This window comes from Mauremys mutica, chromosome 5 (genome assembly GCF_020497125.1).
Source record: "Mauremys mutica isolate MM-2020 ecotype Southern chromosome 5, ASM2049712v1, whole genome shotgun sequence".
NCBI classification, from domain to species: Eukaryota; Metazoa; Chordata; order Testudines; family Geoemydidae; genus Mauremys; species Mauremys mutica.
Window position 1 is genome coordinate 121,051,631 of NC_059076.1, and position 27,119 is coordinate 121,078,749.

Genomic DNA, 27,119 nt, shown 5'->3' on the forward strand with positions numbered 1-27,119 from the left:
CCCCTAGTTCTTGTATTATGGGAATAAGTAAATAACTTTTACTTATCTACTTTCTCCACATCACTCATAATTTTATATACCTCTATCATATCCCCCCTTAGTCTCCTCTTTTCCAAGCTGAAAAGTCCTAGCCCCTTTAATTTCTCCTCATATGGGACCGTCCTCAACCCCTAATCATTTTAGTTGCCCTTCTCTGAACCTTTTCTAGTGCCAGTATATCTTTTTTGAGATGAGGCGACTGCATCTGTACGCAGTATTCAAGATGTGGGTGTACCATCAATTTATATAAGGGCAATAATATATTCTCCATCTCATTCTCTATCCCCTTTGGATCCAAATTTTTGTGAAAATTTTGTCTTTTTTTGTCAAAGTTTTCAAATTCAGTATTTTTTTATTAGATATAATATCAATGATGAAGTGCTTTGGGGTTCTTCAGCGTCAAAGGTGATATATATGTATGAGTTGTTACAAACTGTAATAAGCCTCATTAAATAATAATATTATTATTCCCCACAAGCTATTTAATTTATGAGATATTTTGTTGTTTGCTTCCGGTACAGACATCCTCTCTTTGGCCGAAATGTCCCCTTGTCCAGTGGATCTGGGTTTATAATGTCAGACTCAGGTTTAATTGTAACCAATGCCCATGTGGTGTCAAGCAGCAATGCTATATCAGGGCGACAACAGTTAAAAGTGCAGCTGCAGAATGGAGATACCTATGAAGCAACAATCAAAGACATTGACAAGAAGTCTGATATAGCAACAATAAAGATTCATCCTAAAGTAAGTAATCTAAAGGGTTAAATGAATCAGACTGGTTGCCTCAGCTCAGTTGTGTTTTAGGCACAGCCTTGTTTGCTTGAACATATTCTTAAGGATTCTTTAGAAACATATGTGGAATTGTTCATTATTAATGTCATGCAAATTTCACAGTGCAAATGAACCTAAGATATTTTTAATAGCAAGACATCGTCTTCACATTTCTTTGCTCCAATCAGGAATTAGCAGCCAGAGAGACTGCAAAATAAGCAAACAGCTTTCCAAGGAATTGTTTATTAGCAGATCTTGTTAATATGATACAATTCAGCTAAAAAGGGGAGGGAAAGAAGGTTCCCATTTCAATGACTAAACAGAGAGTAAAATCAAGAGCCCAGAACCAGTGATTTCAATGCAGTGCTCTGATTTATATCACTGAAGACCTGACTCAAAATGTGGAATATTACTATTAGTGGAACGTCAGTGATCTTTAATAAAAGTCTGGTTCTTCCAGTATTTAGACCAGATATAGTTCCATCGTTGGGCAGGAATTGAACAAATTGCCTCATGGAAACTTATTTTGATTGTTGCCTGGGAATACTATATCTCTCATTCAGTAGTATTTACTAGTCAATGTGAAGCCTAATATAAATTGCAGATGAAATGTAAGGAATGGACTGCAGTTGTAGGCCTGGGAAATTTCACATCTTGTTAATAAATTATTTCACCGTTTCTGGTATGGAAGCACTGATTAAAAGAAAGATGTGGATGCTGCATATTGGAAAATATAACTGGAGATGTGCGTGTAACTATGGTTGAAGAAAAAAGTCCTTTTGATATTGGGAGAGGATGGGATATTTGAAGTGAACATCCTCTCTCTCAAAAATTATCTGCTTTATTGGGACAGTTTAATACTTGTAGTTAAAGGGGCCATCCTGCCTGAGGTGCACAAGAGGGGAACATTGGCCAAAGGGGAAGAGTCAGCCTGCTGGGAGCAGAATATGTGATGTGGTTGTACAGAGGGGAACCTGCCGTAGTACACAAGAGTCCCCTAGCAGTTACTCATAGCTTACATAAAGCCAGGTTCTCCCACATTTACTCACACAAGGTGATACCTTACTCCACAAATAATCCCATTGATTTTGGTGGTGCTACTTGGGCAGTAAGATACTGCACAATGTAAGTAAGGATGGCAGAATCTGGCTTGTGATGGGTTGCACACCATGACAATGGTGATCCCATGGAAAATGGGTGAGTTTGTCCCAGAATCCTGTTGGGGCTTATTCTGCCATCTACAATAATTGCAAGGCAGCTCCATTAGCACTGAGCACTTTTCTTCTGAAGACAGTAACAGGAAGCAGTGACCTGCAGTGCATTGAGCTGGCCTGAGCTGTGGTATCCCGACTTATGATGGCAGAATTGCTCTTCCGCGGGACATAGGTGGCAGCATATCCTTCTGGCCTGTAGATAGGATTTGGTCCTTACATTTAATTTTGATTGACCAGCCATTAACTGACAGTAATTCTTTGTTTTCTTCCTGTTTTTATTTTAAAAGAAAAAACTGCCCGTATTATTACTGGGCCACTCGGCTGATCTGCGTCCTGGGGAGTTTGTTGTGGCTATTGGGAGCCCCTTTGCCTTGCAGAACACTGTGACAACAGGTATTGTCAGCACTGCTCAGCGAGATGGAAAGGAGCTAGGCCTGAGGGACTCGGATATGGATTACATTCAGACAGATGCCATTATCAATGTAAGTACTGGGTAGGTGAGGAGTTCAGAAACTCACCAGGTTTATAGTCCTGGAACCTTGAATTCCACCAGTGCTGCAGGGAATAATTGCCCTGTTAGAGGAATTCAACTGAATAAAAGGGACCGCCTATAAAATAAATTATGCCCTCTTCATGCATGAAAGATAGATTATTCTCTGTCTATGGGTTAGATTCTGACCTTAGCCCTGAGGAAGAGAAGGTGCACAAGATGCCTCACCCCAACAATAGTCCTGGGAGGTATTGTGAATGAGAGGCACCCCTTGGAGTTACAATCCCCCCTGTTTCTGCCTTATTCCAGGGAGCATATGTGCAATGACTAGGGTGACCAGATGTCCAGATTTAATAGGGACAGTCCCAATTTTGGGATCTTTTTCTTATTTAGCCTCTTATTACCCTCCACCCCCTCCCCATTTTTCACATTTGCTGTCTGGTCACCCTAGCAATGACATATTACTGGTATAGACCAGCAATGAATTATCATGCTTCTGTCTGCACTGGCTTGGCTACTCTGACATGCAAGTTGTGAGAGTGGAGCCAAAGGTCCATTCATTCTCTACCCAGGGAAAGAATAAATGGGTGAGTAGCACCACGTACCTGTATGTGCCCAGTTTTAAGGTTCAGGGGTCCCACACAGGGACTTAAGGAGAAGTTCTTAATCACTTGTTCTGCCGTATAGTCCAAATGAAAATCTAGCCCTAAATCACTGTAACAGCCTGAGACTCCAATCAGGATTGAGGCCCCATTGTGTTACGTGCTGTACAGACACATATGAAGGCGCAGTTGCTACTCATATGAGAGGCTACAAGGGATGACTGAAAAAGACTAAATTATGCCCTCAGATACTTGCGTGCAACTTCTAGTGAGTTTAAGGCAAGATGACAACTAAAGTCTGCCAAAACTTTAAAACAAAAACATTCCCAGAAATATGTATTCACTAAATTCAGACAATGTACTCAGCAGAGTAAATTAATAATATTTAGCCTTTTACACGTGCAAAGCCCTTTGTAAATATTCATTATTTCTCACAACACCCTTTTGAGGTGGTTGTATCAAAGAATCTGGTTTATACAGTGGGAAACAGATGTAGAAGAGGTTGACAGCCTAAGTCCCATTAACTTTTAAATCACGGAGGCACTTAAAAGATTTTATTTGAAGGGACAAACAGCAAGTTGGTGGCAGAGCCGGGATTAGAACAGGACTTTCTTGACTTCAGATCGGTGAACATTGCTCCAAACCTGTGCACGAGGCCACCTCTGCCCCCAAAAGCTTCTGATCCAGTTCAGACACAGACAGCAGAGTTCAATACGTAATACAAGAGCAAAGGTGATATTAGAGTAGGCAGGGCTTAAATTCTCATAGAGTATTTCCTGGAGGCCCCCCCCCCTCCACTGACTCCCCTCAAGCATGCTATGAAAACTCCAGGAGGGTTGAAAATATTTCCTGGAGCTCTGCTCTGGACTGCTCCGGCTGAATGTAAGTCCTGAAAGTAGGGAAGGAAGGAAAAGACCGGAAAAAGTGACATTTTGAGTTGTTCTTCCAACAGAGAGCATGGGGTTTGAAGATGGTCTCAGGCCTGGAGAAGCAGGAAAACATTCCCAGGAAGCTTAGTTAATTCACTCATTCCTCCTGAGCATCGGAAGAGTCTGATAGTTGCTCTATTCAGAAGCATTCCTCCTGCTCAGCCAAGACATTTCAGCAAGAATGCGTAGCTGCTTTGTGAAAGGGCAGGAGAGACAAAAGAGGGAATGGGCAATACTCTACTAAACTGAACTATATTGTATTTGTACCCAGAGTTTTTTTACCATCAAATTATTCTAGCACAGGACAGCAAGTGAAAGGCGACTCTGGTTCTCTGTTATTGTGAAAGTTTTTGTATGATTCAGGGTATTGTATCTGAAAAAGCTGCTTTCATGGCTCAGTTTTCCATAGTCAGAAATAATTCAGATCTGATACAAATGATTACTTGAAAAAGATACGCCATGAAATTAATAAAAATCAAAGTAGATTTTATGTTTTATTTTTTTGAGAATAAACAGCGCTTTGCCCAGTGCAATCAACAGGTAAACTCTTAGATGGCTCATACTGGTATTATTCGTCCATGGCTTGTTTATTTTGACTAGTAGCGTGCTGCTCTCGGCTCTTTGATAAACTGACCCAAAGAGTTGTCCCAACTCAAAAATAAATGTGTGCAGCCAACAGGTAGACAGGCAAGTGACCTCTACACATCCCACTTCCTGCAGCTCTCTGCTTTTTGGGTTTTTTCCTTGAAAGTCTTCAGATACTGGGAAAACTCAAAACTGCTTAATTAAACAGTTGCCACATTTCCCCCCAGAGCTAGCTGCATATCCATGATTAGTAAAGCAATCCCTGTGTCTCCTTATCTACCTCACAAGGAGGAGATGCAGTGAGGCTTAATTAATGTTGGCCAGGTTCTTTGTGCTCCTTGGGGAAAGTAGCTGACAGTATCCCAACCCAATGTGCTGATTGACAGGTCTAGGTTTTATTAAAAAATATTGGTTTATTAACATTGTCCTGAGATGTAATTTGCTAAACATGGATTAAACGTTTTCCAACCTTTTTGCAGCAATACCTACAAGAATAAAAATATGTTTTACATTTTAGAGACTTTCTTTAACATTTCCCTAATACTAATCCCAGTTTAGAACCTGATCCTGCAAAGAAGCAAATATAATCATAAGGTTCACCACTTGGATTCCTGTGCAGGATCAGATCCTTTGATTCTCAGTTCTCTATGGTAGGGATTGTGTCCTTCAGTGCAGTGCCTAGCTCACTCTCAGGTGCTAATAAATAACAGGATCTGAAGTGCAATTTTCCTTTCCTGCCATAAAATAACAATTTAACATATTCTGCCATTATATTTACAGTATGGAAACTCAGGAGGACCTCTGGTTAATTTGGTAAGAACAGATTGATTTTTTTTTTCCTTTACAGAACTGGCTTACTTATCTCTCATGTTCTCAGTGAAGGTGGAATGTCCAATATATTATACACATACACAAATCTAACATCATTGAAGTGACATGTCTTCAAGAAAAATCACTAATGGCTAAGTTGTCAGATAATGGCATATAAGTTATGCCTGTGAAAAACATCTGTATGTGTCCAGTGTGGCTGCAGACTCTCCGTTTGCTAATGCAAATCTGGTAATTGCACACCTAACTGTATATGTAGAAAGACGTGTATCTGACATGTGCACAAATGCCCATTTTCTGCTTGGAAAATGGGCAAGGGCACATTTTTTTGCACATAGAACTTAGCATTAAGGTCTGAAAATGTGTCACTAGAAGACAAGTAAAGAAAAACAATTTGATTCAAGGTGAAGAATAATTGTATCATTATTTATTGTATCACCACTACATATTTTGGGTACCTTTCTCAAAACCCATGAAAACAGTGATAATAGGAAAGAATAGCTTCCCCAGTAAGTCGTTGCTCTACTTCTCCAGAGAGTAACTGACCTCAATTTACTTATTTGAAAAATAAGGCCTTAGGCAGTGGGATTAACCTCGTAGTCCTTTAGAGACAATTTCATTGGCTATCTTCTTTCCACAGGATGGTGAAGTGATTGGAATAAACACTTTAAAGGTTACTGCTGGAATTTCCTTTGCTATTCCTTCTGATCGCATCTCTCAGTTCCTCACAGAGTCATATGACAAACAAAATAAAGGTAAGTTCTATCAAGCAACACTGGCTAGAAAAAATATTGTTCTAAATGATACTGCAAACTCGTATTTTAGTAGTTTGCTCTGTGTTAACCAAAAAAGAAATACAGTGGCTGATTGCAATATCCAGCATATCTATTGTATTGATGTGGCTCCATTACTATAATACCTCACAATATCTAATGCGTTTATCCTCACTAGTCGCCTGTGAGGTAGATATTATCCCCTTTTTATATATAGTGAACCGGACAAAGAGAAACTAAGCAACTTGCAAAAGATCATTCAGGCCACATGTGGTAGAACAGAGAACTGAACCTGCATCTCCTGGGTGTCATGCAAGCATGTAATCATTGCATCATTCTTCCTTTCTGTTAGGCTACTCTACTGTACTCTGTATTATAGAATAGCACCATGCCAGCAGTAATGTTGAAAGACAATAAAATTAGTTCATAGAGAACCTTTCATCCTGAAGTATAATTCATAAATTATATCCCTATGGAAACACATAATAATGTTATAATAACTAAAAGAATGAAACATTATTTTACATTTTCCTTAATTAGTACCCAGTTCTGAGAGGCAACTAACAAGCCTCACAACAGGAGGAAAAGAAATGTTGACTAAGAAACCCTGCTGTATTCCCATTAAAAGTTCCATAAGATCTTTTAATCTTATGGGTTGACAGGACAGAAGTGAGGCTCAGATCGCTATATAAATAACTTACAAAACACATTTAATTAATAGGGAGGTGCTCTGGAATGCATTTATTTTAAGACACTTTTTTTTAATAAATATGTTACTTGAAAATACTGTGTGGATTTTAGCTGTAAATTATCTGGTTCAAGAACTGCGTAATTTGTACACATTCAGTTGGCAGAGTGACAGAATGGACAGCTACAGCTCTGGGACACTCTCAGGTATGAACTTGGAAGATGGGGGCTGTCAGTGAAAGGCCACCAGGACGCAGGTCTTGGTTTCTGTTGGTGTTCAAACTGATAAGGACAAATGCCACCCACCTGCCCCAATGGCTGGGGGAACTTGATATGGATGGCAGTGAAGGGGAACAGTCCCAGCAGCAAGGGAGGGAGACACTCACTTAGGGACACTAGGTAGCTTCTCCTCCTGGGTGTCTCTGGCACCTACTGGCCAGCTGGTGGGGAGGGCTGCTGATTGGCTAGCATTTACCAACATTTTACGGGGTATGTAGAGCCTCTTTTTGCTCCTGGAACCAATTAAATACCTGATACAGGAGAGTATGGGTGATATGCAGGTAGCACCCCTCCTTTGTATTAAAGTTTAATAAAAGTTGGGGCCTCCTGCTTAATTTCATGCACGTGCCTGTCCTCATTTTGCTGCTGTGTCCGCATCAAAACACAGGAAGGCTGCACACAGCTGAGGAAAGGAGTGTTGGCTTACAGCCTGAGAGAGGTTGTGGCGTCATTGTATATGGGGATTTGGGATTTGAAGACAGCTTCTTGGAAGTAAAAGTGGTATTTCATTATTCATAAACCTAGAGACCCAAAGAATAGATAGTATCTCACATATAAGACTCAGAGGGAAATTCACCAGAAAGGGTGAGAGTTGTAGATGAACCAGCTTAACTTGAGGTACACTTAGAAACAGCCTGTAGCTTGACCTTAATCAAGGAGGATTTCCCTCCTCTTCTTTGTCTTTTGCAAGGGACAGGGACAACCCCATTGCAGATTACCCTAAGGAGACAGGGAGCAGGCAGGGTGGGGGATAAGATCCAAACACCCAGGACACACTGGGTAGCTTTGGGAGGGATAATGCCACTACACCCTATTCATAAATGACTTCTATTTGCATGGTCTCCACTACTGGTGTGGTGATGATGATGATTGATTGATGATTATTGGTAGTGGGGTAGCAGCTAGGCACCCCAGTCAGGGCCCACAAACCCATTGTGCTAGGTGCTGTACAAACACAGAACAGAGCCCTGCCCCCAAAGAACTTACAGTGTAAGTACCCCAATTACTGTCAAATGTACTTCCCCATGCTGGACATATCTGCTGGTCTTCAGGCTCCTATCTCTAACTGTGTCTGACACCTCATGCTGAATGAGTTGTTGCCATTTCAGACTCAACATGGCCAAAACTGACCTACTAATATTTCAGCCCAAACCTTCCTCCCCACCTCCCTACCTCTCTACCTCCAGTGCAATTCATAACTTTACCATCTTCCCTACCCCCCAAATCCATAACTTAGGGGTTATCTTTCATTCCTCCCTGTTCTTTTCTCAACACACCCAGCTGGTATCCAAGTGGGGTCACTTCTCTAAAACCCGCCCCTTTCTTTGTGTACTGACTGCCAAATTGTTTGTCTCCATCCATATCCTCTCCCACCATGACTGCTGCAAGCCTCTCTTATTGGGTCTCTTCCCTAGTAACCTGCCCCACCTTCTCGTGCCTGTCCATCCAAAATACTGCTGCCAAAATCAGTTTTCCTATGCCATCCCCTCAGCCATGTTGAGTCATTGCAGTAGCTTCCCATTGCCCAAGCCTCACATTCACAGTCTTTGCGTTCAAGGCCAGACCTAGCCTACGTCTCTGACTTGGTCTTCTTTTGTGCCCTGTCTCTTACTCCTCTACACTCACCAATGATTCTGGCCTCGCTATCCCCTTTATCTGCTTCTCTCGCAGACATGCCTGTGTCTCTTTCCATGCTGGAATGCCCATCCGGAACCTGTACAACTGGTCCCTCCCTCCTCTTCCACCATATGCTACACAGAGCAGACAAGAAGTGAAAAGGAAGAGACAGACCATTGTGATGTGTATGTACCGTACCGAGTGGTCACCAGATCTTGTTATTTTCAACTTTGTTTCTTCTCTACATGTCACACTTGGTTACTAACCCTCACTTGCAGTGTCATACTGAATCAAGACACTCATCTGGTCAGGCACCACTTGTATACTTGTAAGGAAGCACCTGGCCCATTTGCCCTGAACCACTGCCAAAGCAGAGCTATTCTTTAAAGTCATTTACTAGCCCTTGCTGTGGTGGAAATGTGGAAGGAATGAGTTTATTTCAGCAGTTATTTGCATGGTGTTAAGGATTAAAGTTTGCATTTTTGGACACTTAGTAATAGTTTTCAAATTTCCATACTTATGTTGTTCCTTGTTATGACCATAAATAGAATTTCTAGTTTTTCATCATCCTTTTCCTTGGGGCCACTTACATTTCATCATATGAAAATATAAAAAGGGAATCGGTAGTTTAACTTTGATCCACCCTCAGAATCATGCTACAATTAAATCATAGGGAATAAGGATAAGGGTGTTTCCATTCTGCTCTGAATATCATCTAATTGAAAAGATTGGATTGTGGAAGCATAAACTAGTACAGTAACCTTCTTAGGAAATGACTCTTTACACCTTGATTCTGCTGTAGAGGAGACAGCCATGACATTGTATAATTAGTATGACTATGGCTTTTAAAATCTCAGTTGAGCAGATAACTTCATCAGTGTTGTATAATGTACATAGTCATGAAATCTTACTGTGTTTACTATGTAATCTTACTTTTATTAGGAATCCTGAGCAATATTTAAATGTATAGTCATTTACCACTCTATCAAATGGGATGGTCATAATAATAATACCTTATTTATTATTACCTTAATAATAATACTTTTATTATATAGAGCTTCAGCCATTCAAAACTATGTAAAAGCATTAATTAACCCTGAGCACCTCAGGTAGGTAGGTAAAATCATCCCCATTATATAAATGGGAAAATTGACTGTGCAAAAGCTGGAATTTTCAAACGGGGTACCTAAAATTAGGCACTTAAATAAGTGGTGTGATTTTCAGAGGTGCTGAGAATCCCCAGCTCCCTATGACTTCAACAGCTCAGCACCTCTGAAAATCAGGCCACTTATTTAGGTTCGTAATTTCAGAGATCCAGATATGAAAAGATCGGCTTCAGCAATCTGCTGAAGGCCAAAGTGGGAATCACTGGCAGGACTGGGATCAGAACTCAGGACTTCCTAGAAGAGTATTAGCAGAGAGTATGGGATGAAAGACAGTAAACTAATTATTAGCCTAAATATCAGCAAAATATTCTTGCCTTTGAGGACAGCTAAACTGAAGCATCTCACAGGATTGGCTCCACCCAGGGCTAAGCAAGCTGTTGGGTTTAGCAAATAGTAATAATTATTGAAGATAATAATAGAGATAAATAGCAGCATACAGGTAAAGATATTGATAACTGTCATTTGGGCTGTTTTTCATCTTAGAGTTGCATTCAGATCATTGGTTCACTCTATAACTCAGTTATACAGCTTGAGAAAATACACAGCCCCCTGTAAACAGGAGAGGCTGGAGCTTTTTCACCATATCTGTTTGGCAGTGGAATATTTTTCTTAAATAATTTCAGGCCCGCTGATGCAGTCTAAATGCAATGGGTGTGAACCGAATAGTAGGAAGTTTCCCTGCATACCAAGTAGAGTGCAAGATTAGTTCCTTCCTTAGAAGGTCTTGGTGAAATCCTCACCCCATTGAAGTCAACAACAAAACTCCCATTAACTTCAGTGGCACTAGGATTGCACTCTTACTGACTGCCGACAGAGGCAATACTCACATGAGAAAGTTATTCATGTACATGAGTGTTTGCAGGTTCAGGCCCATAATTTGGCTCAAACAATAATACTGTACTTTTGCTGTACTTTAACTTTGAGAAGAAGAGGCTGATAGTATCTAGTGTCTTTCTTATGTATGAGAATATCTCCTAGAACAGAAAGCTCCTTAAGTAGTTAGCTACTTCCAGCCTTTGGGGCCAGATTCATTAGCAAGTTCTGGCTGCTTTGCACTACTCCAGTTTAACTGACCCGTTAAACCAGGTTTGCAGCTGTTTTGCATCACTGGAGTGGCACAAATTATCTAGATCGCACTGGTGAGTTCAGCACGTTCTGTTTCAGAGAACTTTTTAAAAGATCTCCTTCTCCATGGGTCATACTGGCTTCAGACTGAAGTTGTTCCACACGTGTATATCTTGATTATTCCAGCATATGAACTTTTTAAAATAATAATAATAACGTCTTAGTTACTGTGATTTCACTCTGGTGAGAGTCTCATTATTTTCAGGACCTCTTTCCAGTCTGTGCTTGCTGTCTTAATTATTTTTTCTTCTGCCTCCTGATCCCTACAGCAATTTAAAGTGCTCATGAAAACTGCCAGCTTGACAGCTCTGGAGACTGTAGCATGGCACACCATAGCTCCAGCTTCCCCGCACTGCTCTGCTAATGTAACTCAACTCTGCCCTCAAAAGAGCCATCCCTTTGTGGTGACAATGCACTGTAATTGAGTCTCAATGCCCATTCATTCCTTGGCTTCTTTGCTAAGATTGCCAGCAAGGCTGCCATTTTAGACTCCCTCCCTCTGGTTTTGTTGTAGAAAACTTAACTTTTGCATATGACATTCAACTTGGAGAAATGCAATGTGATGTCCTTTTTGCAAAGAGAGTCTTAGGTTCTCATGTGTTTTGATGAGAACGCTCCAAGAAAAAAAGATGCAGGAGTCCTTGCAGAAGGCTTCTGCCCAGGCCACAGCAACAGATAAAATAATCTCACAAATTAGATCCTCGTGTGCATTTTACTATAATTATAAAACCCTTATTTTAAATGAGGTTTGTCAAACTCATTCTGGAGAGAGGGCCAAATTCCATTTTTACTTATGGTCCATAAACCTTCAGTCCACAGCAGATCTCCCATTGGTCTGTATGGGCAATTTCTACAAAGATCTAGGGTGGAATAAGGCCTTTACGTAGTGACTAAGCCATTATCATTACATTATTCTTATTTGTTCAGTGCCTCATTATCACATTTAGCATCACCCACAGGGACAATAGTGCCCTTTAGGATGAGCACTCTCTCTTCCCTTGGTTTCTCATCCATCTCCATTCTGTATCCGTTCCTGTACTGCTTCCATGTCTGTGCCTCTTATCCTTTCATTCATCTGCACTTTCTTCTTTGCAGCAATTCCCAATTCAACCCCCCTCTCCATTCTGTGCACCGTTGTACTGCTTTCCCCTTCGCTATCCCAAGTCTTAACATGACCAACAATTAAATAGTTATTGGTGACATTTAAAGGGTCATCCGACTTGTACACGCTCTCAGAAACATCTTTTCAGACTGATTGCAGACTCAGGAAGATGACACATTGCATCATTTCACACTCAGGTCCCACTCAAGTTTGAGAGGTTCCCTTTGCAAACATGAGAGCTAGGAACTGTGTGGGTTTTTTTTTTAAATGGAAGTTTCAGTTCCGAAGAAGCTATATATATATATATTATACAGATCACATAAATGGATCTGGCCTAGGCCATGGTGGTTGACAGCCCTGTTTTGAACAATAGAACTCTAACTGGAGTTTACTGTAGCCAGTTTTGCTCAATTCATCTTAAAAATTTCAGGAGAGACTAAGCATTCCAGGGAGGGCAACAAAGATGGCTGGAGGTATCCTGTAAGATTGCCAAGGGCCCAGTAAATCCCACATTTCTGGGATGTGTTCCATTGACTTTAATGGGGATATAGGGTGCAAGGAATGCAGGAGTAGGTCCCCAGCCTGGGATTATTTATCCTGGAAAGAACAAGTATTAGAGGCAACTGTTTAGTCTCTCCTCTTCATCCTCTCTCATAATGTGAAAGCAGTAGGATGCTCAAAGAATTTGTAAGACAGTTATTCTGGAACAAGTGAGAGGACATTCTCTTTTATACAGGATATAATCAACTGCAGAAGCACTCACTGCAGGACATCATCAAATCAAATTAGTACATAAAGCAGCTTTTTGGCATCACTGCCACTCAGAACGGTTGTAGCTACAGAACCAGTGGAGTTGTCCCTGCCTATAGCAGGGCTGAATTTGCCCCATTTAAACTCACTTGTGTCACAAGTTCAAATGTGTAAGGATCACTTCACTGTGTTTTCATTCTTTGGAAAGCAGATACATTGAGGGCTTGTCTACACTTGCAGAGCTGCAGTGGCACCACTGAAGTGCTTCAATATAGATACTAGCTTTGCTGACGGGAGAGGTAATCCACCTCTCTGAGAGGCAGTAGTTACGGTGTCTGAAGAAAGAATTATTCCATCAGACTAGTGCTCCCTACATAGGGTCTTAGGCTGGCTAACTGCGTCTCTCAAGGGTGTGGATTTTTCACACCCTGAGTGACATTTTCTAATGTAGACTGGCCCTAAGTGTCATGTAGTTTACTTGTGTGGGGCTTTCAGAGGTGTCCTTAGAAGGTTCTGTCTCTATAAACATGGAAGACCCCATGGCACTTTTGTCTCATTGTTTAGGCACAGGCCCGGGAGGCAGGAGACTGGTTCTGTGAGAGCTTGAGTCATGTAACCTCTCAGTAAAATGGGGCTGATCATACTTATCTGCCTCATGGGTGTGTGGTGAATCTAAACTAACTGAAGTTTAGTGGCTGTGTATATAGTATTGTAAAGCACTTTGGAGTGCTATGGGATCTGCTCACTATGTGTGCTGTGCAACTAGTCACCTAAAGTATTGTTTCTGCTCCCGGCTTGGAAACTTTTAAAACAAGAGAATAGGCCTTGGTCCTGCGAGCAGTTCTGTGGGGATTTCACAGTATGACCTGATGGTTAGCAAATGTGGGCTTTGACACACCAACAAGGGAAGCAATTTCCAGGGTTGAGGACCTATTACTGAGAATTCTTTGCCTTTAGCACACTTCTGATAAACCAGAAGCTCTTAGCTTGAGCACTACATGTGAGCTCAACACCTGCGGTATGAGGCAAGGAAAGAAGTGTTTTATTTATTTATTTAACATTGTATTTATTTAGTTTTTTTGGTGAAATTTCCATTCTCCTCCCCCTGAAATTTTTTTTTCAAAATCTCATTTTTGACAAAATTGACTTAACCCTCTTTGGCTCAAACATACTTAGTTACAAAAATGTGCATTCTCTTAGGTGTAATAAGTTCTAAAGATTTTTGTACTACTAAATCTTTTAGAAATCTAAATGTTTCCTGAACTTTCCTAAGGAAAACTTTTATAGTACTGAAACCGATCTTTTGTGAGTCCTTTTATCATAGAATCATAGAATCATATAATTCAAGATCAGAAGGGACCATTATGATCATGTAGTCTGACCTCCTGCAAGATGCAGGCCACATAAGCCGATCCACCCACTCCTTAAGCAAGCGACCCCTGCCCCATGCTTCGGAGGAAGGCGAAAAACCTCCAGGGCCACTGCCAATCTACCCTGGAGGAAAATTCCTTCCCGACCCCAAATATGGCGGTCAGCTGAACCCCGAGCATGCGGGCAAGACTCTCCAGCTATACCCTCTAGAAAAAGGCTAACAATATCCTATCATTGACCCATTGTACTAATTACCAGTGTTGCACTTAATTGACCTATTGACTAAGCCTGTTATCCTATCATACCATCTCCTCCATAAACTTATCCAGCTTAATCTTAAAGTCATGGAGGTCCTTCGCCCCCACTGTATCCCTCGGTAGGCTGTTCCAGAATTGCACTCCTCTGATGGTTAGAAACCTTCGTCTAATTTCAAGCCTAAATTTCCTGACTGACAATTTGTATCCGTTTGTCCTCGTGTCCACATTAGCACTGAGCTGAAATAATTCCTCTCCTTCCCTGGTATTTATCCCTCTGATATATTTAAAGAGTGCAATCATATCTCCTCTTATCCTTCTTTTGGTTAAGGAAAACAAACCGAGCTCCTCAAGTCTCCTTTCATACGACAGGCTTTCCATTCCTCGGATCATTCTAGTGGCCCTTCTTTGTACCCATTCCAGTTTGAGTTCATCCTTCTTAAACATGGGAGACCAAAACTGCACACAATACTCCAAATGAGGTCTCACCAACGCCTTATATAACGGGACTAGCACCTCCTTATCTCTACTAGAAATACCTCGCCTAATGCATCCCAAGACCGCATTAGCTTTTTTAACGGCCACATCACATTGCCTACTCATAGTCATCCTACGATCAACCAGGACTCCTAGGTCCTTCTCCTCCTCCGTTACTTCCAACTGGTGCGTCCCCAGCTTATACCTAAAGTTCTTGTTAGTCATCCCTAAATGCATAACCTTACACTTCTCACTATTGAATTTCATCCTGTTACTAATACTCCAGTTTACAAGGTCATCCAAATCTCCCTGAAGGATATCCCAATCCTTTTCCGAATTGGCAATACCTCCCAACTTGGTGTCATCCGCAAACTTTATCAGCCCACTCCTACTTTTGGTTCCGAGGTCAGCGATAAATAGATTAAATAAAATCGGACCCAAAATCGAACCTTGAGGAACTCCACTGGTAACCCCCCTCCAACCCGACAGTTCACCCTTCAATATGACCCTCTGCAGTCTCCCCTTTAACCAGCTCCTTATCCACCTCTGGATTTTCATTTCGATCCCCATCTTTTCCAATTTAACCAGTAATTCCTCATGCGGTACCGTATCAAACACCTTACTGAAATCAAGATATATTAGATCCACCGCATTTCCCTTGTCTAAAAAATCTGTTACTTTCTCAAAGAAGGAGATCAGGTTGGTTTGGCACGATCTACCTTTCGTAAAACCATGCTGTAATTTGTCCCAGTTGCCATCGGCCTCAAGGTCCGTAACCACTCTCTCCTTTAAAATTTTTTCCATGACTTTGCATACTACAGATGTTAAACTAACAGGCCTGTAGTTACCCGGGTCACTTTTTTTCCCCTTCTTGAATATAGGAACTATATTAGCTATTCTCCAGTCAAACGGTACAACGCCCGAGTTTAGAGATTTATTAAAAATCATCGCTAACGGGCTTGCAATTTCACTTGCCAATTCCCTTAATATTCTAGGATGAAGATTATCCGGGGCCCCCGATTTACTTCCGTTTAGCTGTTCAAGTTTGGCTTCCACCTCAGATACCGTAATGTCTACCTCCATATCTTTATTCCCATCTGTCCCTCTACCACTATTCCTTAGTCCTTCATTAGCCTCATTAAAGACCGAGGCAAAATATTCGTTCAGATATTGTGCCATTCCAAGATTATCCCTAATCTCCACTCCGTTTAAAGATTTAAGCGGTCCCACTTCTTCCTTCTTGGTTTTCTTCCTATTTATATGGCTAAAAAACCTTTTGCTATTGGTTTTAATCCCCTTCACTAGGTCCATCTCCACGCGGCTCTTTGCCTTTCTCACTGCTTCCCTACACCCTCTGACCTCAATAAGGTAGGCTTCTTTGCTGATCCCTCCCATTTTCCATTCCTTGTACGCTTTCTGTTTTTTCTTAATCACCCCTCTAAGACGCTTGCTCATCCAGCTATGTCTAAAACTGCTACCTACGAGCCGTTTTCCCTTTCTCGGGATACATGCCTCTGACAACTCCTGCAACTTCAACCTGAAGTAACCCCAGGCGTCATCTGCCTTTAAATCCCTAAATATGTTAGTCCAATCCACTTCCCTAACTAGTCGCCTTAATTTAGTAAAGTTAGCCCTTTTGAAATCGTATACCTTAGTCTCAGATGCAATTTTGATTATCCTCCCATTTATTGTGAAACTAATTAGCTCATGATCACTCGAGCCAAGGTTGTCCCCTACAACTATTTCCTCCACAAGGTCCTCGTTACTCACCAAAATCAGATCTAAAATGGCATCCCCCCTCGTCGGTTCAGCAACTACTTGATGAAGGAATTCATCAGCTATCACGTCTAGGAAAAGCTGAGCCCTATTATTATTACTAGCATTTGCTTCCCAGTCTATATCTGGGAAGTTAAAGTCCCCCATGATCAAACAGTTCCTATTAGTATTTACCTCCTTAAAAACATTAAAGAGCTCTCTATCCATATCCAGGCTAGATCCCGGCAGTCTATAGCACACCCCAATCACTATCCCAGGGGAGGCTCTAGTAGTTTTCTTTCCCAATGTCACCATTGCCCAAACAGACTCCGTATTATCCATTGCATTGCTAGTTATTTCGTTACATTTCACCTCATTATTGATATACAATGCTACTCCCCCACCTTTACCTTTGCATCGGTCTTTCCTAAACAGCACATAGCCTTCCATACCTGTACTCCAGTCATGGCTACCGTTCCACCATGTTTCGGTTATTCCTACGATATCAGGTTTCAATTCTCGGACCCGGAGCTCCAGTTCCTCCATTTGTTACCTAAGCTTCTCGCATTGGTGAACAAACATCCTAATTTTTGCTGATTGGCTCCTCTCACCCTTTTCACCCAACTTGGTAGGGACACAGTACTACCAGTATGACCTGTCGGTCTAGTATCCGCCCCCCCCCTTCCTTATACCTAACCGTCCCCCTCTGTCTATATCTGTTGTTATCCTGTTGTTCTCACTCCCAATGTATAAATTTGACGTGGAGAGTACCTGGACCTCTCCCAACCGTCTCCCCCCAGTGTCCAGTTTAAAGCTCTTTTAATCAGATGAGCCAGCCTCCCTCCTAGAAGTCTACTTCCTTCCCTACTTAGGTGGAGCCCATCCCGTGAGAACAGCTCTCTGTCCCCAAAAGCCTCCCAGTGTCCATACATCCCAAAGCCCTCCTTGTAACACCAGTCCCTCAGCCAACTATTTATCGCCACGATCCTGTCACCCCTTTGGCACCCTTCCCTAGGGACAGGTAGAATCCCACTAAAGATCACCTGAGCCTCAATTTCCTTGAGTGTCTTACCCAACCTGGCATAGTCTCCCTTGATTCTCTCCAGCGAGAATCTAGCCGTGTCATTCGTTCCTACATGAAGGATGATCAAGGGGTTCTTACCTGCTCCTCTTAGGATCCTTTTCAACCTCAGGTCCACATCCCGTATTTTAGCGCCCGGTAGACAGCACACCCTTCTGTTCTCCGGATCGGCCCTGGTCACAGGCCTGTCCAACCTTCTCAGTATGGAATCCCCAATTTATAGTGCCCATTATCTCAGCAATGGGACTAGAGAGGAGAAATCCTGATTCTAATCATCCAGGGCTTCATGAGAGAAGGCACAAGACCTTAGAGTCATTCTAATCACTATGCATGCTTTGCATTCTCTGTGCTATTAATCTTGGCAAAGGCTGATACCTCTTACTTGTACTGGCTCTTACCATTTCAGTGGAAAAGGTGTTCTTGTGATTGCCTAAAATCTTTATATATAACTGCTGTGTTTTTTTTCAGATGGGAAAAAACGCTTCATTGGCATAAGGATGCTGACAATAACACCCATGTAAGTGTCTTTTAAATATTTTCATATAAACTGCATTGGTATATATAAAATGTATTATAAAGGTTCAGCAGTGGTTCAGAGCAACAAAGTTCTGATTTGTATGTAAACTTCCACAAGGTTTGTGAACATTTTTAGTTTTCGGTAGTGAAATTTACATTCTGAGATCAGGAAATTAATCATCTCACAGTTCTCCCACTCCTGCCAATATACATTAATGCCTGCTCTGCAAACTTTCTCACTCTGCTTTTCTCAGTCAGCTGATGTTCTGTCAGAATCCAATTCCTTTTCCACAACCAAAATGAAAGTCACACTAAGCATTATTTTGATACCAGGGCAATACTTTTCCTTTAGTCCAGATACAGTGTAGGACTAAAAAAGTCAACTCCATTCACTTGTCCCATTTCACAGCCTACTTTGTTAACAAAACCAACAAAACATTCCCTTGCCAGCTGAATGTATGCAAAAGAACTGGCAGAATAAGAACAATTTCTTCCAATTCTCTCTTCATCATATTTAACATAAAATCTGTCATTGTCTAGTGTCTGAAATATCAGTGGAGAGCAAATGAACATAAGAATGGCCATATTGGGTCAGGCCAATGGTCTGTCTAGCCTAGTATCCTGTCTTCTGATAGTGACCAGTGCCAGATGCTTCAGAGGGAATGACCAGAACAGGGCAATTTTTATTGAGTGATCCCTGTCGTCCACTCCCAGCTTCTGGCAATCAGAGGTTTAGGGACACCCAGAGCATGGGGTTGTGTCCCTGATGATCTTCGCTAATAGTCATTGCTGGACCTATCCTTCATGAACTTATCTAATTCTTGTTTGAACCCACTTATACTTTTGGCCTTCGCAACATCCCCTGGCAATGAGTTCCACAGGTTGATTGTGTTGTGTGAAGAAGTACTTCCTTACGTTTGTTTTAAACCTGCCACCTATTCATTTCATCGGGTGACCCCTGGCTCTTGTGTTATGTGAAGGGGTAAATAGCACTTCCTTATTCACTTTCTCCACACCATTCATGATTTTATAGACTTGTATCATATCCTGCCTTAATTGTCTCTTTTCTAAAATGAACAGTCCCACTCTTTTTAATCTCTCCTCTTATGGAAGCTGGTCGATCCCCTAATTATTGTGTTGTCCTTCTCCATACTTTGCCAATTCAAATATACTTTTTTTGAGATGGGATGACCAGAACTGCATGTAACATTCAATGTGTGAGTGGATTTATATAGTGGCATTATATTTTCTGTCTTATTATCTATTTCTTTCTTAATGATTCCTAACATTTAGCTTTTTTGACTGCCACTGTACATTTAGCAGATGTTTTCAGGGAACTATCCATGATGCCCATCGCCATATTTGGGGTTGGAAAGGAATTTTCTCCAGGACAGATTGGCAGAGGTTTTTCACCTTCCTCTACAGCATGGGGCATGGATCATTTGCAGGTTTAAACTAGTGTAAATGGTGAATTCTCTGTAACTTGAAGTCTTTAAACCATGATTTGAGGACTTCAGTAACTCAGCCAGAGGTTAGGGCTCTATTATAGGCGTGAGTGGTGAGGTTCTGTGGCCTGCAGTGTGCAGAAAGTCACACTAGGTGATCATAGAATCATGGAACTGGAAGGGACCTTGAGAGGTCATCTAGTCCAGTCCCCTGCTCTCAAGGCAGGACTAAGTATTATCTAGACCATCCTTGACAGGTGTTTGTCCAACCTGCTCGTAAAAATCCCCAATGATGGAGATTCCACAACCTCCGTAGGCAATTTATCCAGTGCTTAACCACTCTGACAGTTAGGAAGTTTTTCCTAATGTCCAACCTAAACCAACCTTGCTGCAATGATCATGATTGTCCCTTCTGACCTTAAAGGCTCTGTGTCTATGACTGCAAGGTCTTGCTTGAGTGGTAATGCCTAATTTAGACCCCATCCTTTGTATTATATTGGGATTATATTTTCCAATGTGCATTACTTTGCATTTACCAGCATTGAATTTCATCTGCCATTCTGCTGCTCAGTCACCTAATTTTGTGAGATCTCTTTATAACCCTTTGTACTCTTCTGTTTACACTTAGACAATTCCTATTCTATACCAGTAGCTCTGTCTCCAGTGTGGCAGAAGGCTGTGTGACTAAACACCTGTTTGCAGCATATGCAGCTGATGCTTTTGACTAAACAGTATTTATTTTATTGAGTTATATTTTTGCTGTCTCCCACATAAGGGTCAAATCCTCAGCAGGAATAAATCAGTGTGTCTTCATTAACTTCAGTAGAAGCTGACAGACACCAGCTGAGGATTTATCTTTAAATATCATGACATATGCAGTCAGTGTGAGGCTTTGCTGCAAGAAATACGGCAAGAAGTTTCCCTGGCCGTTTTTTGTAAATAACAGTGTCTGTCTGTGTGTGTGTTTGTTTTAACTTTATTAACTTCATGGGGAAAAATAAAGCAGTTTGTGAAGCAGTGCTGGTTTCCTTTCCATCTGACTGCATAGCTCACAAACTCTCCAGTTATGATACTGAAGCACAGCTATCTATGAAACTGAGGCCTGGTCTACACTGGGGGGGGGGGGTCGAACTAAGGTACGCAAGTTCGGCTATGCGAATAGCGTAGCTGAACTCGAAGTACCTTAGTTCGAAGTACTTACCCGTCCTCACGGCGCGGGATCGAAGTCCGCGGCTCCCCCGTCGACTCCGCCACCGCCATTCGCGGTGGTGGAGTTCCGGAGTCGACGGGAGCGCGTTCGGAGTTCAATATATCGCGTCTAGATGAGACGCGATATATCGAACTCCAAGAAGTCGAACACTACCCGCCGACCCAGGCGGGTAGTATAGACGTAGCCTGAGTTGAAAGTCTTTACACCCAGAGATAGGCTTGAAGCAACTCTGTACCCTAAGCCTGGGATTCAGTCATCCTCAAACATTAGGGGGCCAAAGTGTTTTACAATCTGTATTTTGCAGCTGGCTCCTTACTCTTTTAACAAGCCAAATGCAGAACACTCAAAAGCAGAGCAAAATTTCCCAAACAAGATTTTTCTTGAAAAACTCAGGAGTCTGGTATTGCTGTGGGCCAGACACAGGTCTTCTGTTTGACTACTGGAATTTTCAAAAGTGTTGTATTTTTAATTGCAGACAAAATGAGAATGAAATGCCAAAATAAACAAACTAGACTATTAGCAAATGTTTGCCTTATCACCAGTGTGAATGTTACTCAGCTTAGAAACTCTTTGGGCCATCTTTTCATTCTGTGTTAGTACAGCACCCAGCACACTGGGGTCCATGACTGGAGCTCTTAAGTGCTTCCACAATACAAAGCACAGCAATAACAGAACAAGCTATTTCTGCATGAGGTACAAGACAATAATTATAGCATGTGCAATTGAGGATGCATGAAAACAAATCTGATTCCTTTTAAAAATCTGCTGATATAGAGAGTTTTTTTCATTCAGGCAATTTTAATGATAATTTGTGGATACATACTTAGGTTAAGTAATATATTTTATGACACTTATTTTATTCAAGAGAAAGCTCAAGAATAATGTAGTACGTTTGAAAATTATTTCTCTTTGAAACAATTACTGATTCCAATATTTTAATCTTCTCTTAGTCTTGTGGAAGAACTAAAACTCGATAATCCTGATTTTCCTGATGTCAGCAGTGGAATTTATGTACATGAAGTTGTCCCAAATTCACCTTCTCAGAGGTAGGTGGAATCCAAAGCAAACATCATTTTTCTTCATATTGAAGATATTTATCCAACAGAAACTAGCAGGCAGTGTTGTCGTTTATATTCAAGGTCTTGTATGTTCTTGCTTTATATTATTTTTACTTTTCAAAGGGAATTTGGGCCTTTTAGTAAAATACCTGTTAAAATATTTTGATGAATTTCTATTAACATTTAAAATAGTCAAATATTTATAATATCATTGCTAAGGGCAACATCTTAAAGTATTAGCTAGTTTGAATTTTTATATAAATAAACATGCTTGAAGAACTATGTAACCATATTTGTATTTGAAAAGCAAAATTAAGTGTGAATAAACAGAACCTTTAATATAAATGAGGATGCTGCTTGCCAATCTTTGTTGAATAAATGTCTTCATATGTTCCCTATTACTATGACATAGTAGCTGTTGGCTTGAATTTTCTACAGACTAGGCTCAGTTTTCAAATGTCATTTCATACTAATATTGTTAAGCCCCAGCACTTCATCTCAGAGGAATGAATGACTGTTTTTTCAGGCTTTCTACATATCCGATTTTAAGACTTTTTCTAGGAATTAATAAGAAAATTGGAGGATGAACTAAAAGTCATTCAGATAAATATTTGAAGGCAAAGAAAAAAAATTACCAGCATTTTAGTCAGTACATTCCGTCCACTTTAGAATTTTTAGAAGTAGACTTTGTTTCTTTCCAAGACACTCAGTGTATATTCCAGGGAACAGTCTAATCTTGGCAGAGGGATGGACTAGAAAGACTCACTGGTGAAAGGTATCTTTCATGTCTATGTTGTTATAGGTACTGAAGTTTTGAGAAAACAATACATAGAGAAAACTGGATTTATGCTCTGTCGTCACTGTTTTAGAAGATATCTCTTCAATTCAATGCTCCATTGGCACAATTTTTCATATAACATTTTTTTTTTCCAAAACATTTTGCAGATTTGTGTTGATTTTGCCAAATCGCTCATTTTGGAAAAAAAATTAAAATAAAACATCTCATTTCAATTTTTCAGTTTTGAAATGACATTTTTGCTTCAAAATTTTCTTTAATGTTATTTTTAAAAAGTCAAAAACATTTCAAAATTATCAAAATCAATAAGAAACATTTTGATTTTGTCAAATTGAAATATTTAATCTGAGCAAATCAATTTTGTTAATTCACTGAAAAATTCAGAATATTAATTTTTTATCCATTCCGAAATGATTTTTCAACTTTTTGAAATTGCCAACAAATAAAAAAAAGCCATTATTTGCCTAGCTCTAATGCTTCATGTTTGATTTTAGAAAACTGCTGAGATTACAGTTGACTGCAGTTAGTAACACCCTGAGTAAAATTTACTTATGTACCACTTCCATCAAATAAGTGGTGCATAGACCTTGTGCTGGTCCTATATACGGGGTGAATGTCATGCCCTTGAATACACAGATTAATCCTTGCTTTATCTTGCCTACGCAGAGGTGGCATCAAAGATGGAGACATCATTGTCAAAGTAAATGGACGTCCTTTGATGACCTCCAGTGACCTGCAAGAGGCTGTGATGAATGAGTCACCTCTACTACTTGAAGTTCGAAGGGGAAATGATGACTTGCTATTTAACATAGAGCCTGAAGTTGTCATGTAGATCGAACTGAGGAAGCTCACACCATAACTAAACTCACTTATTCTGAAACATCAGATACCTCCTTTACAGCTGCAGTGATTATACTTCCTGTTGACTAATGACAAGGTGGACTAACTTGATTGCCTGAGCCATATCTGTACATAGTAATTACATTTAATTAGGTTACAAAATAAAAACAAACGTGATTTTACCTTCAAAGTAATTTTGTAAAAAATATTTTGAGGATAACAATAAGCAGCCCCACAATGTGTGTAAATTGGGCACATTAATCATATGTCTGCCATTGCAGGGGCCTCAGGCACGGGTGCACTTTGGCCCTTCTGTTCTCTGCCTGTGGCACATAATAGTCTAATCTCCTGTGACCATAATGCTTCGGTCTAATTTTGGTTGTTGGCTTTAGTGTATGGGTATGGGTGGTATTGATGGCCTGTGATGTACAGAGTTCAGACTGGAACTGGTGGTCCCTCTGCCTTAAACTCTATGACTCTTTCTGGAGTATCACTATAGAAATTAAGTATCAGAGGGGTAGCCGTGTTAGTATGGATCTGTAAAACAGCAAAGAGTCCTGTAGCACCTTATAGACTAACAGATGTATTGGAGCATGAGCTTTCGTGGGTGAATGCATGCATCCAACCAAGTGGGTGTTCACCGACGAAAGCTCATGCTCCAATACATCTGTTAGTTTATAAGGTGCCACAGGACTCTCTGCTACTACTATAGAAATTGGCTCCAATCCCAGTCCCTTTAAATTTAATAGAAGTTTTGCCATTGATGGCAGGGTAAGTCCTGTAATTTGAAAGTCCATAACTCCATCAACAGTGAGGAAACATGGTTAAAAAGGGGAAATTACCATTGGATGATTATAAGCAGGATTTTGACACAACAGAACTAAGCTACTTTGACCAAAAGCTGAGCTTTTTTTGTTTGTTTGTTTGTTTTTGCGTTTTTTGCCTCTTTGAATGTGAAATTAGCATTGGCAAAGCCTTTATTAGTTCTTGGAGCTTGTACATTATATGTGAATGCAGGAGGGGAAAATTCTGTAAATATAAAAATAGTATGAAAGTGGTAACAGGCTATAGAGTGTTACACCTAGGTCATGCAATTCTGGAATATAGTAAATGATTCTTATAGAATTAATGCTTTAGTTAAATATATAAAAGTCAAAACAATGTGCAGAAAAAAAAGTTTGAAAATGCACAATATTTTTACAGGGTTTTTTAAAGTCATGGTACAAATTAGTTTTTCATTATATTGGTATGCTTTGCTGAAAAATTGATATACGACTTATGCTTGTACTGTATATGTTTCTACTGTAAGGAAATTGACGTTTGCACAAATAAAATTTTGCTTTGCACCGCTGTTAATAATTATTTTTGCAAATATTCTCTTGTTCTGGAACAGACTCTCTCAAGAGATGATTTAGCTAAAGAAAGTTGGGCTGATTGATATGAAAGCCTTTTAAAGGCTACAGAAGCCTTGATTTCGTAGCTTTGTAACGTAATTTTTTTGCTGAGATTCTTCCCTTAGCCTATGATTAGTAATGCCTTATGCACATTATAATTCACATTTTATAATGTGATTTTCATATTTTTATTATTATTATTTGTACTGTGGTGGCAGCTAGACAACCCTGCTAAGATACAGTTGGGGAACTGAGGAACAGAAAGAGTAGGTAACTTGCCCCAGGTCAAACCCACTGCCGGCCCATGCTGGTTGAGTTGGGCTAAGGGGCTTGGGCTAAGGAGCTGTTTTATTTTGGTGTAGACACTGGGGCTCAGGCTGGAGCCTGGGGTCTAGGACCCTGCAAGGTGGGAAGGTCCCAGAGCTTCAGCTGCAGCCCAAGCCCAAACATCTACACTGCAATTCAACACTCCTTAGCCCAAGACCTGCAAGCCTGAGTCAGCTGGCACAAGCCAGTTGCGGGTGACAAACTGCAGTGTAGACATACCCACAGTAAGCCTGGGGCATAGCCAGGAACTGAACCTAGCTCTCCTGAGCCCCAGGGCCTAAAACATAAGAGCTGCCTTTCTCAGTGAAGTTCACCATCGTTCCTAACTCATGAGCAGGAATTTTCTAAGGCCACTGTCTTTGTTCTGTCTTGTCAGGGACTCTTTTTAAAACTACCCAAACATTTTAGTCTTGGCTATTGATTGTGCAAGCGTTGTGCATGTGGAACTCCCATGGAAAGCTACAAGTGTTCTGTATGTGGAGAATTAGCCAGATCAAGCCCTTTGCAGTAAAATACACACACAGGCTCCAAACCTGCAAATAGCTATGCAAGTGCTTAACTATTAACGTAATGGGCTATGTTTTCTCTATACAAAGATCAAGCTCTTTGGTACCTGTGACAGGGCACATGAACCCCACACCAGCCTGGAAAGGGTTAAGGAGCTGCTCAGTGCTGGAGTAGCCCTGCCCCACCACATCAGTAAATCATGCCAAAAGTGGAGGAGGACTTTAAAAGGCAGAAACTCATTTCAGTAATGGGCAGCTCTGGGAGGGGGACAGAGCGTTGAGCTTCTCAGCTCCCAGAAAGTGACTTGGTAGCCAGCAGAGCTCATGCCCGTGCCTAAAAGAAATACAGGCCCTCTGTGTTGAAGGGGGAAGACTGTATCCTATTGCTCTTACTAGAGAATGAGTGGACTTTAAGTTGGACTACAGCCCATGCAGGGCCCCTCTGAAGAAAGAATGAGGTGTACTTGTGGCACCTTAGATTACATGTACATGTACAATGTACATTGGCCAAACCGGACAGTCTCTACGCAAAAGAATAAATGGACACAAATCAGAAGTCAAGAATTATAACATTCAAAAACCAGTTGGAGAACATTTCAACCTCCCTGGTCACTCAGTTACAGACCTAAAAGTCACAATTCTTCAACAAAAAAACTTCAAAAAACAGACTCCAACGAGAAACTGCAGAACTGGAATTAATTTGCAAACTGGACATCATTAAATTAGGCTTGAATAAAGACTGGGAGTGGATGGGTCATTATACAAAGTAAAACCTATTTCCCCATGCTAATTTTACTCCTACTGTTACTCACACCTTCTTGTCAACTGTTGGAAATGGACCATCCTGATTATCACTACAAAAGTGTTTTTTCCTCCTGCTGATAATAGCCCACCTTAATTGATTAGTCTTGTTAGAGTTGGTATGGCAACACCCATTTTTTCATGTTCTCTGTATATATATATCTTCCTACCGTATTTTCCACTGCATGCATCTGATGAAGTGGGCTTTAGCCCATGAAAGCTTATGCCCAAATAAATTTGTTAACCTCTAAGGTGCCACAAGTACTCCTTGTTCTTTTTGCTGATACATACTAACACGGCTACCACTCTGAAATCTGAAGAAAGAGAGGCT

General features: G+C 40.7%; 1 protein-coding gene across 1 annotated transcript in view; it reads left to right on the forward strand.

Annotated features, from left to right (window-relative positions):
* HTRA3 (HtrA serine peptidase 3) overlaps positions 1 to 25,110 on the forward strand; it is a 41,687-nt gene extending 16,577 nt beyond the window's left edge. Inside the window, exons 3-9 of the mRNA XM_045019243.1 lie at positions 561 to 783; positions 2,312 to 2,506; positions 5,411 to 5,443; positions 6,099 to 6,213; positions 18,364 to 18,412; positions 22,017 to 22,112; positions 23,587 to 25,110. Of these exons, the coding sequence (XP_044875178.1) occupies positions 561 to 783; positions 2,312 to 2,506; positions 5,411 to 5,443; positions 6,099 to 6,213; positions 18,364 to 18,412; positions 22,017 to 22,112; positions 23,587 to 23,752 (877 nt within the window). The 3' untranslated portion in view covers positions 23,753 to 25,110. The remainder of the gene's footprint in view (positions 1 to 560; positions 784 to 2,311; positions 2,507 to 5,410; positions 5,444 to 6,098; positions 6,214 to 18,363; positions 18,413 to 22,016; positions 22,113 to 23,586) is intronic.
* Positions 25,111 to 27,119: the final 2,009 nt, after the last annotated feature.